Here is a 12366-nt window from a genome sequence, read left to right as displayed (position 1 = left end):
ATGGAACCAAGTAACAATACACAAATTTCACGATTTCTTCTTCTGGGAATTTCAAAGGAAGCAGAAATACAGTCCCTCATATTTGGGCTTTTTCTCTCCATGTACCTGATCACTGTCTTTGGAAACCTGCTCATCATCTTGGCTGTCAGCTTGGACTCCCACCTCCACACCCCCATGTACTTCTTCCTCTCCAACCTGTCTTTTGTAGACATCTGTTTCACCTCCACCACCATCCCAAAGATGTTGTGGAACATCCAGACACAGAGCCAAGTTATCACCTATGAAGGCTGTATCACGCAGATGTATTTTTACATTCTCTTTGCAGAATTAGATGACATTCTCTTGACAGTGATGGCCTATGATCGGTATGTGGCCATCTGCCACCCCCTACACTACATGGTCATCATGAACCTCCGGCTCTGTGGATTGTTGGTTCTGATATCCTGGGTGCTGATTGCCTTGTATTCCTTGCTACACAGCTTAATGGTGCTGGGATTGTCCTTCTGCCCAGAAATGCAAATCTCTCACTTTTTCTGTGAACTCAGTCAGGTGGTACAACTTGCCAGTTCTGACAACTTTCTTAATAACATAGTGATGTATTTTGCAGCTGTCCTGATGGGTGTTGGTCCTTTTGCTGGTATCCTTTACTCTTACTCTAAAATAGTTTCCTGCATATGTAAAATCACATCAGCTCAGGGGAAATATAAAGCATTTTCTACCTGTGTGTCGCACCTCTTTGTTGTATCCTTATTTTATTTTACAGCCTTAGGAGTTTACCTTAGCTCTGCTGCTACCCACACCTCACATTCAAGTACAGTTGCCTCGGTGATGTACACTGTGGTCACACCCCTGCTGAACCCCTTCATCTACAGTCTGAGGAACAAAGATATAAAAGGTGCTCTGAAGCGATTCTACTTTATGCCAAGGTTAAAAGACCAAATACCCTAGTCCACTGGATTGCATAACTCAAAGCCTCAGAACCAGAAATTGTGATTCTTTGATCATTATGGAATAAAACTTTCTATTTGTTTCCTGGGATTTCCATTTTTCTTTTCATCTTTGGATTAAGCATCTTCATGCAATTTTAGGAACTCTCCTTATTAAGTTTTTTCCTTAGTCTTATGCATTCAGTTCAGTCAGTGCAGTTTAGTTGCTCAGTCATGTCTAATGCTGCGACCCCATGAATTGCAGCACGTCAGGCCTCCATGTCCATCACCAACTCCCGGAGTTCACACAAACTCACACCCATCGATTTGGTGATGCCATCCAGCAATCTCATTCTCTGTCATCCCCTTCTCCTTCTGCTCCCAATCCCTCCCAGCATCAGAGTCTTTTCCAATGAGTCAAGTCTTCGCATGAAATAGCCAAAGTACTGGAATTTCAGCTTTAGCATCATTCCTTCCAAAGAAATCCCAGGGCTGATCTCCTTCAGAATGGACTGGATGGATCTCCTTGAAGTCCAAGGGACTCTTAAGAATCTTCTCCAACACCACAGTTGAAAACATCAATTCTTCGGTGCTCAGCTGTCTTCACAGTCCAAATCTCACATTCGTATATGAATACTGGAAAAACCATAGCCTTGACTAGACAGGCCTTTGTTGGCAAAGTAATGTCTCTGCTTTTGAATATGCTATCTAGGTTGGTCATAACTTTCCTTCCAAGGAGTAAGTATCTTTTAATTTCATGGCTGCAATCACCATCTGCAGTTATTTTGAAGCCTAAAAAATAAAGTCTGTCACTGTTTCCACTGTTTCCCCATCTATCTGCTATGAAGTGATGGGACCAGATGTCATGATCTTAGTTTGCTGAATGTTGAGCTTTTAAGCCAACTCTTTCAGTCTCCTCTTTCACTTTCATCAAGAGGCTTTTTAGTTCCTCTTTATTTTCTCCCAGAAGGGTGGTGTCATCTGCATATCTGAGGTTATTGATATTTCTCCTGGCAATCTTGATTCCACTTGTGGTTCTTCCAGCCAAGCGTTTCTCATGATGTACTCTGCATATAAGTTAAATAAGCAGGGTGACAATAAACAGCCTTGACGTATTCCTTTTCCTATTTGGAACCAGTCTGTTGTTCCATGTCCAGTTCTAACTGTTGCTTCCTGACCTGCATATAGGTTTCTCAAGAGGCAGGTCAAGTGGTCTGATATTCCCATCTCTTTCAGAATTTTCCACAGTTTATTGTGATGCACACTGTCAAATGCTTTGGCATAGTCAATAAAGCAGATAGAGATGCTTTTCTGGAACTCTCTTAGTTTTTCATGATTCAGCAGATGTTGGCAATTTGATTTCTGGTTCCTCTGCATTTTCTAAAACCAGCTTGTACATCTGGAAGTTCACAGTTCACGTATTGCTGAAGCCTGGGTTGGAGAATTTTGAGCATTAATTTACTAGCGTGTGAGATGAGTGCAATTGTGCAGTAGTTTGAGCATTCTTTGGCATTGACTGTCTTTGGGATTGAAATGAAAACTGACCTTTTCCAGTCCTGTGGCCACTGCTGAGTTTTCCAAATTTGCTGGCATATTGAGTGCAGCACATTCACAGCATCATTTTTCAGGATTTGAGATAGCTCAACTGAAATTCCATCACCTCCACTATCTTTGTTCGTAGTGATGCTTTCTAAGGCCCACTTGACTTCACATTCCAGGATGTCTGGTTCTAGATTAATGATCACACCATCATGATTATCTTGGTCGTGAAGATCTTTTTATACAGTTCTTCCATGTATTCTTCTCACCTGTTCTTAATATCTTCTGCTTCTGTCCTTTATCGAGCCCATCTTTGCATGAAATATTTCCTTGGTATCTCTAATTTTCTTAAAGAGATCTCTAGTCTTTCCCATTCTGTTGTTTTCCTCTATTTCTTTTCACTGATTGCTGAGGAAGGCTTTCTTATCTCTTCTTGCTATTCTTTGGAACTCTGCATTCAGATACATATATCTTTCCTTTTCTCCTTTGCTTTTCACTTCTCTTCTTTTCACAGCTATTTGTAAGGCCTCGCCAGACAGTTGTGTATATATGTGTGTGTGTGTGTGTGTATATATATATATACACACACACACATGGTCTTTTTGGCCAAAAGATCTTTTAGGTGACATATTGTGTGTGTGTGTGTGTGTAGAGAGAGTATTATATAGGGTACAGTAGTACTCTGTATTTATTTCAAGCCCAGGGTGTCTTGAAGCAAGCATAAAAGCATTGGTGATATTGCTGGTACAACTAAAAAGCACCAAGTAATAATGATGGAAACAAAAATAACCAGGACAGTGAGTCGAGGTGAAAAGAAGGAATTGGAGAACCAGGAAAACTAATAAGAGAGACAAGAGGAAGAAGATGTAACTGAAGAACAGGAGTGATCCAGAACACAGGAAATAGCCAGGGAATTTCTTTATTTGAGAGGGCACTTGATGGGAAGAGTCAACTCATTGTAAAGATGCTGATGCTGGGAAAGATTCAGGGCAAGAGAAGGGGCATCAGAGGATAAGATGGTTGAATGGCATCACTGACTCAACAGACATGAGTCTGAGCAAACTGGGAGATGGTGATGGATGGGAAAGCCTGGTGTGCTACAATCCATGGGGTCTCACAGAATTGGACATGACTGAGCAACTGAACAACAACAAATGAGTTTTTGAGGCATTGGACCTGATTTCAGAATGGTACACAAAAGTTGCAGTAGCTGTTCAGAATGCAATCCAGTGCTGCTGTGTCATTTCTGATAGGAGAAAAAGCTACATCAAGATATCATTAGATTGTTTTTCAAGTGCTTAGTAACTCAGTCATGTCCAACTCTTTGCGACCGCATGGACTGTAGCCACTAGGCTCCGTTGTCCATGGAAATCTCCAGGCAAGAATACTGGAGTGGGTCACCATGCCCTCCTCCAGGGAATCTGCCCAACCCAGAGATCGAACCCAGGTCTCCTGCATTGCAGGTGGATTTTTTTTTTTTTTTTTAACCATCTGAGCCACCAAGGAAGGCAGAGAATACTGGAATGGGTAGCCTATCCTGTTTCCTGGGGTAACTTCCTGACCCAGGGATTGAACCAGGGTCTCTTGCATTGCAGGTTTATTAATTACCAACTAAGCTACCAGAGTATCCCAGGAGCTAATGGGAAGTTTTTTCAAGAGGGTAGATCAAATGAATCCAGCAAAGAACCAGAACCTGTTCCATCAACATCAGGCATGAGTGAAATTTCAGCTTCCATCTACTACTGTTAGTGATCCTTCATCTCTGCCTTCTCCCATCTCCTCTCCCTCCTCCATTCAACAATTTTGTCTTTTCACTCAGCGCCAACTCCTATATACCAGCTGCTGTACTCTATCACTGTACTTTTCGAGGCACTATACAGTAAAATTAAGAAAGTTTTCTTTATGTTTTATACTTATTTTTAATATGTTATTTGTATATAAAGTAGTATAAACTTATTACAGTGACGGCCGTGGTTTAGCTGCTCAGTCATGTTCAACTCTTTTTGACCCAGTGGACTGTAGCCTACCAGGTTCTTTTCTCCATGGGATTTCCCAGGCAAGAATACTGGAATGGGTTGCCATTTCTCCAGGGAAACTGATTATAGTACTATGTAACTGATTGTGCCAGTTGGGTACCTAGGCCAACTTTGTTGGACTTATGAACAAATTGGACTGAAGAATACACTCTTGGAAAGGAACTCATTTATATCTAGGAGACGTGCTGTATTATATTTCTGTTTACCCTTGAAAATTTACAGTAATTCCCACTCACATACCTTTCCACAGCTCTAAATTAAGTATGTCACTTTTTTCTAAAGTTAGCCATAAAAATAAAAGAATCAATGAATGCACATTTGAATACCATCCATTTAAATCCTCATTATAATCAGTGATATCTTCCATTATTATGATCAAAGGGCAACTGACAAGAGAGGTTGAATTCTTGCCCAGTCTGTAATTCAGGCTTACCTATTTTTCTCCACAAGTACTTATTTTATTACAATTTTCCCTGGTTTCCTGGAAAGTAACTTCAATAGGATCACATTTCTTTTTTTAATATATAAATTTATTTATTTTAATCAGATGTTAATTACTTTACAATATTGTATTGGTTTTGCCATACATCAACATGAATCCACAACAGGTATATATGTGTTCCTCATCCCGAACCCCCATCCCTCCTCCCTCCCAGTACCATCCCTCTGGGTCGTCCCAGTGCACCAGCCCCAAGCAACCAGTATCATTCATTGAGCTTGGACTGGTGATTCGATTCATATATGATATTATACGTGTTTCAATGCCATTCTCCCAAATCATCCCACCCTCTCCCTCTCCCACAGAGTCCAAAAGACTGTTCTATACATCAGTGTCTCTTTTGTTGTCTCACATACAGGGTTATTGTTACCATCTTTCTAAATTCCATATATATGCGTTAGTATACTGATTTGGTGTTTTTCTTTCTGGCTTACTTCACTCCGTATAATAGGCTCCAGTTTCATCCACCTCATTAGAACTGATTCAAATGTATTCTTTTGAATGGCTGAGTAATACTCCAATGTGTATATGTACCACAGCTTTCTTATCCATTCATCTGCTGATAGGATCACATTTTAATACAGTGTTTTGAAGTCACTTGAAAAATAGAATGAGCATGAATGCTATCTCAAATATTGATGCAAGTACCCAAAGTAAGAAGTAGCAGATTTTTACAATTGCCTTCACATTTGCTTATTTTGATTGTTGTATCAATAAGCTCTCAGTGGCTTTCTGTGCTTTGCAAAAGCTTTCAAGTCTAATTAGGTTACATTTGTTTATTTTTGCTTTCATTTCCTTTGCTTTAAGAGACTGATCCAAAAATCATTGCTATTATTTAGCTCAAAGACTGTTCTACCAAATTATCTTCTATGATCTTTATAGTTTCCAGTCACATTTAGTCTTTAATCCATTTCTGGTTTCTTTCTTTTTTTTTTTGCATAAGGTGTGAGAAAAATTTTAATTTAATTCTCTATACATAGCTGTCCAGCTGTCCAGTTTTACTAGCACCACTTGTTGAAAGACTATTTTATTATTATTATTATTACGTTCTTTGTCCTGGGTTAATCGCCCATAAGTATGTGGTTTATTTCTTAGCTCTCTATTCTGTTCCATTGATTATTTGTGTGTGTACCATGCCATTTTGATGACTGTGGCTTTGCAGTGTAGTCTGAAGTTTAGGAGAATGATAAGCCCAGCTTTGTTGTCATGGCGGTTGGTGGAGGGGAGGGTTGTTTGCTTGGTTGGTTGATTTTGTTTCACAATTGCTTTGGTTATTCAGGCTCTTCTGTGGTTCCATATGAATATTAGGCATGTATGTGTGTTAGTCCCTCAGTTGTGTCCATCTCTTTGCGACCCCATGTACCGTAGCCTGCCAGGGCTACTCTATCCATGGGATTCCCTAGACATGAATACTGGAATGGGTAGCCATTCCCTTCTCCAGAGGATCTTCCTGACCCAAGGGTTGAAGAGCCTGCAATACCAGCCTGCAATCACCATTGAAGGCTGATTCTTTACCATCTGAGCCACCAGGGAAGCCATGAATTTTAGAAATATTAATTCTATTTCTGTGGGAAATGTTGTAAGTCTTTTGAAGTATTAGGAGTGAATATTGGAAGTAGAGAGAGTAGACATCCTTGTCTTGTTCCTAAATTTATAGGAAGTGCTTTCAACTTGTCACTGTAGAATATGACGTTGGTTGTATTTATGTCATAAATGCCATTATTTTGTTGAGATATGTTCCCTCTATACCCACTTTGATCAGGATTGTTATATCATGAATGGATGTTGAACTTTATCACATATTTTTATTTCTGCAACTACTTTAAAAAAATTTTTTTTTTAATTTTAATACTGAACTTAGAAATGAATCCACCACAGGTATACATGTGTTCCCCATCCTGAACCCTCCTCCCTCCTCCCTCCCCATACCATCCCTCTGGGTCGTCCCAGTGCACCAGCCCCAAGCATCCAGTATCGTGCATTGAACCTGGACTGGCATCTCGTTTCATACATGATATTTTACATGTTTCAATGCCATTCTCCCAAATCTTCCCACCTTCTCCCTCTCCCACAGAGTCCATAAGACTGTTCTATACATCAGTGTCTCTTTTGCTGTCTCGTATACAGGGTTATCGTTACCATCGTTCTAAATTCCATATATATGCTGTGCTATAATTGATTTACATTGCTGGGTCAGTTTCAGGGATACAGAGAAGTGAATCTGTAATACATGTAGGTATATCCACTCTTTTTAGCTTCTGTTCCCATGTAAGCCATTACAGAATATTGACTAGAGTTCCCTGTGCTATACAGTAGGTCCTTATTAGTTATCTATTTTAATCTCAGTTGTGTGTATATGTCACATGTAGATTATTTTTGATGTGTTTGTGGGCAAGGTGGGCTCCACATCCTCTCACTCTGCCATCTTACTCTCCTCCTTCAAGATTTCATCATTTTTTTTATAACTGTGTAGCATTACATTTTATATACATATATGCCTTCTTCTTTATCCATTCGTTGATGGGCACTTAGGTTGTTTCCATATTTGGCTATTGAAAATAATGTTGTGATGGACTTAGGGTTGCATATATCTTTTCAAATTTGTGTTTTTGTATTTTTAGTATAAATACTCAAATTGGAATAGCTGGATCATAAGGTAATTTTATGCTTAATTTTTTGAGCAGTCTTCCTACTCTTTTACATGATAGCTGCACCAATTTACATTCCTATCAAGATTATGGGTATAAATGGACAATTAATTTACAATATAGAAGTAACCCACTCCAGCATTCTTGCCTGAGAAATCCCACTAACAGAGAATGTGGCAGGCTACAGTTCATGGGGTTGCAAAGAGTCAGAAATGACTTAACAACTAAACAACAATAATACATTTTAATTTATTAAATACCTTTTAATTTGTCTTGATTTTAAAATTAAAAAAAAAGAAACTAAAGACCTATATATAGAAAACTATAAAACACTGGTGAAAGAAATCAAAGAGGACACTAATACATGGAGAAATATACTATGTTCATGGGTCAGAAGAATCAATATAGTGAAAATGAGTATACTACCCAAAGCAATCTATAGATTCAATGCAATCCCTATCAAGCTACCAACAGTATTTTTCACAGAGCTAGGACAAATAATTTCACAATTTGTATGGAAATACAAAAAAACTCAAATAGCCAAAGCAATCTTGAGAAAGAAGAATGGAAGGGGAAGAATCAACCTGCCTGACTTCAGGCTCTACTACAAAGCCACAGTCATCAAGACAGTATGGTACTGGCACAAAGACAGAAATATAGATCAATGGAACAAAATAGAAAGCCCAGAGATAAACCCACACACCTATGGACACCTTATCTTTGACAAAGGAGGCAAGAATATACAATGGACAAAAGACAATCTCTTTAACAAGTGGTGCTGGGAAAACAGGTCAACCACCTGTAAAAGAATGAAACTAGAACACTTTCTAACACCATACATAAATATTCAAAAATATAAATTTTCTTTGAAAATACCAATTCAAACTTTTTCAGATGTATATTATTTGGTGTGATTCATGAGTCCTTGCATAAAAAAAAATAAAATTGATCACATTTCTGGAAGAAATGCATACACTTTCATTCAAAAGTTCAGGTGAAGACACTTTGTTGTGCAGAAATTGTAAAACTATATACTCTGTATCCTAAACACAGAGTATGGGCAGGAAACTTTTTCTATCTGACCAGACCAGTGTCCCTCAGGGAAGTCAGTTATTAGAGGTGGTAGTTACAAAAGGGAATCATGCTCATGAGCAGACATAAAGAGCCATAAATATTTCCTGTGCTGCAGTCCCTCTGCCTGTGCAGTCTTGGACTAGATTGGGGAATGGTTGATGCTTACAGAGTCAAAACTGTAGTTGGGGAACCAATGCTTAACTCCATCCCACTGTGTTATCTGTAGACAGAGTTTCTATCTCCATCATCAACCATCCAAGAGGAGTTGGGGCATCTATGTAGAGACTTTCCTCTCAGAAACTCTATCCATGTGAGTCCAGGAGCCAAGTAAATACTGAAAGATATGGTCAAAGGGAATGGCAGTCAAGGACATTCACCTGAGTTCTTATGAGAGCCAATGTAGATTAAACCAGAGCCATGAACACTGAGTTTGTTTGTTGTCTTGACTGATAAATTAATGTATTATTTCATGATGCTGAGCTTGACAATGCAAGGGTCAATGTTGACCATTAAATAATGGACAGAGAAGCCCAGTTAGAAGAGGGAGTGAGATGTGCAAAGTGCTTTCAGTCAAAGTAGAACCTAAGTCCGAGTACGTTTATCGTTAACTGAAGTCGAGTTATAAGGGTATTAGCTGTGGAGGGATGTACATGATGTAGCATGTTTGTCTAGCAGAAGCATATTTAACTATGATGAATAAGATTCAGACCTAGAATGCTGGTAAACATTTCCCCTGCAACAGCCCTTGATGAGGCATACATTTCAGTGTCTCCACCCTCTTAATATTCAAATAAAAAATATATCAAAATTATATGCCAAAGAGCTTACCCTGCAATTACTTCATTACATATAATATTAAATATATGTGTAGAATCATTCAGTTCAGTTCAGTTGCTCAGTCATGTCTGACTTTTTGCAACCACATGAACTGCAGCATGCCAGGCTTCCCTGTCCATCACAAACTCCTGGAGCTTGCTCAGACTCACGTCCATCAAGCAGTGATGCCATCCAACCATCTTATCTTCTGTCATTCCCTTCTCCTGCCTTCAATCTTTCCCAGCATAGGGTTCTTTTCCAGTGAGTCAGCTCTTTGCAGGTGGCCAAAGTAGTGGAGCTTCAGCTTCAGCATCAGTCTTTCCAATGAATATTCACAACTAATTTCCTTTAGGATCAACTGTTTGATCTGATAGAATCGTTAACTCATTAATGCCACCTTTAAAAACTGAGCAGTCAAGTTCTTTGCTTTTGTATAGGAAATTCTTCATGTTTTTGCTCCTGTTTTGTTTTTTAATTGTTATGTGCTTTCAAACTAGGAATTGGATTTTTATGATCAAGATTGCTGTTTGCCCTTAGGTATGTCATAATGTGTGCAATTATTTGTGCGAAATTTCTGAGAATTTAACATTTTGTGTGGTAAAATCTGTGTCAGTTCTCTTATGTTCTCTCCAATATTTTTTTAACTGAAGGAATTGAGCCATCACTCAAATATTCTTCACTTGCAAATCCTTGCCTTAAACAAAAATGAAAAGGAATGTTCTTCATACGTGGTGCAAATACATCACACTTTTGCATATTTTGAACTACTTCCACATCTCTTATTCCTCATGGTCCTTTCATTCTAAATCTATTCTAAAAGTTGTGTCATATTCAGCCTCCATTTGAAAACTTCTCTTCTTTACATTTGAATAAATGTCACCCTTATCTTCCACAGGCATACTGGAATCCATATGTTTCTAAGTAAGAGGAAATTTTAACTCAGACAGTGCTTCCATCTCATATTATAACAACTTGCTGTCATATTATCTCTTTCAATGTCTTTTTTTGTAAAAAAAAAAAAAATGAATTAATGACATAAGTTATAACCATCATAACCTTTTCTTTAGAATTTGGTTTTGGATTTTCCATCAATTGTCTCGCATATGGCTTTATTAATATTGAATTTCACAAATTGAAGAAGGTAAAAAACATGGATGAAGAACCCCTTGTGACCTGAATTTTCAACAGCAGGAGGGAGAACACCTCGTTCCTCAACATCCTCTGACACCATCTTTCCTCAGTATCCCTCCTGCTCATGTCCCTCACCAGACTGGCTTCCTTTTCTAGTCTAGAACATCTTAAACAAGCACCTTCCTCAGGACCTTCAAATTAGCTGCTGCCTTGCCAAGATGCACTGCCCCAGGTATATTCATGGCCCTAGTTCTCTTATCCTTAAGGTCTCTGTTCAAATATCACCTTGTTCACAGCCCTTACCTAAATATACATGAAAAATCATACTCCCTTTTGACTTTCTACATCAGACCTCTTTATTTTCTTCATACTACTGGCCACCATCTGACACGCTATATAATTTTTGTTGGCTTATATTATGTCACCAAAATGGGATCTTAGGAGTTTTTGTTTTCAGCACCCTGCATTCCCTGCAATGACAATATTGAGACTTTGTCACTATTCAATTTATATGTTTAAGATGCATGAAAAATTTTTTCATTAAAACTTCAATACATGACATCTTGGTGAAAACACTGATAGTTACACAAGTTTGCTAAGTAGAGATGACTCAAGTGGTTCCCCAAAGTGCACAAAATCTATGAGCAAAATTTTGAAGTTAATGTCTTTATGGCAAAATATAAAAGACAGCAATTCAACCATGTGAGTATTGCCCATTTGTGTGATAATTAGTCATGTTACCTTGCCCCTTTCCTGGTAGTCACCTTCACCAAATGGAACCAAAAAACCTAACGAGGGTTCCCGAATTTCAGCTTCTGGCATATTCCGAGGAACCAGAGCTGCAGCCTCTCATATTTGGGCTTTTCCTCTCCATGTACTTGATCACTGTGTTTGGAAACCTGTTCATCAGCTTGGCCATCAGCTCAGACTCCCAACTCCACACCCCCGTGTACTTCTTCCTCTCCAACCTGTCTTTTGTAGACATCTGCTTCACCTCCACCACCATCTGAAAGATGCTGTGGAATATCGAGACACAGAACAAAGTTATAACATTTGAAGGCTGCATCACCCAGGTATATTTTTTCACACTTTTTGTAGCACTAGACATTTTACTGCTGACTGTGATGGCCTATGATCGCTTCATGGCCACCTATCACCCCCTACACTATACACTCATCATGAACCCCCAGCTCTGTGAACTGCTAGTGCTGGTGTCCTGGATCATCAGTGTCCCACATTCCTTGTTAGAAAGCTTAATGGTGTTGCATCTGGCTTTCTGCACAGTCTTAGAAATCCACCACTTTTTTGGTGAGCTCAATCAGATAATTCAACTTGCCTGTTCTGACACCTTTCTCAATAATATGGTGATGTATTCTGCAGCTCTACTGTTGGCTGGTGGTCCCCTCACTGGTATCTTTTACTCTTATTCTAAGCTAGTTTCTTCCATACAAGGAGTGTAGTCAGCTCAGGGGAAGTATAAAGCATTTTCCACCTATGTATCTCACCTCTCAGTTGTCTCCTTATTTTATTGTATGGGTTGAGGTGTGTGCCTTAGCTCTGCTGTTACCCACAGCTCACACTCAAATGCAGCAGCCTCGGTGATGTACACTGTGCTCACACCCATGCTGAACCCCTTCATCTACAGCCTGAGAAATAAAGACTTAAAGAGGGGTCTGAAAATACTCTTTGAAAGGTGA

General features: G+C 39.0%; 1 protein-coding gene and 1 pseudogene across 1 annotated transcript; both read left to right on the top strand.

Annotated features, from left to right (window-relative positions):
• LOC102285868 (olfactory receptor 7A10) lies at positions 1 to 948 on the top strand. Its single transcript, XM_005887556.2, has one exon. The coding sequence runs from the start codon at positions 1 to 3 to the stop codon at positions 946 to 948; it is 948 nt and encodes a 315-aa protein (XP_005887618.2).
• A 10494-nt stretch (positions 949 to 11442) lies between these two features.
• On the top strand, positions 11443 to 12366 carry LOC102286146 (olfactory receptor 7A17-like; annotated as a pseudogene).

This window comes from Bos mutus, chromosome 7, assembly GCF_027580195.1.
Source record: "Bos mutus isolate GX-2022 chromosome 7, NWIPB_WYAK_1.1, whole genome shotgun sequence".
Taxonomy (NCBI): domain Eukaryota; kingdom Metazoa; phylum Chordata; class Mammalia; order Artiodactyla; family Bovidae; genus Bos; species Bos mutus.
Note: the sequence above shows the minus strand (reverse complement) of the source record. Positions and strands in the feature narration are given on the sequence as shown.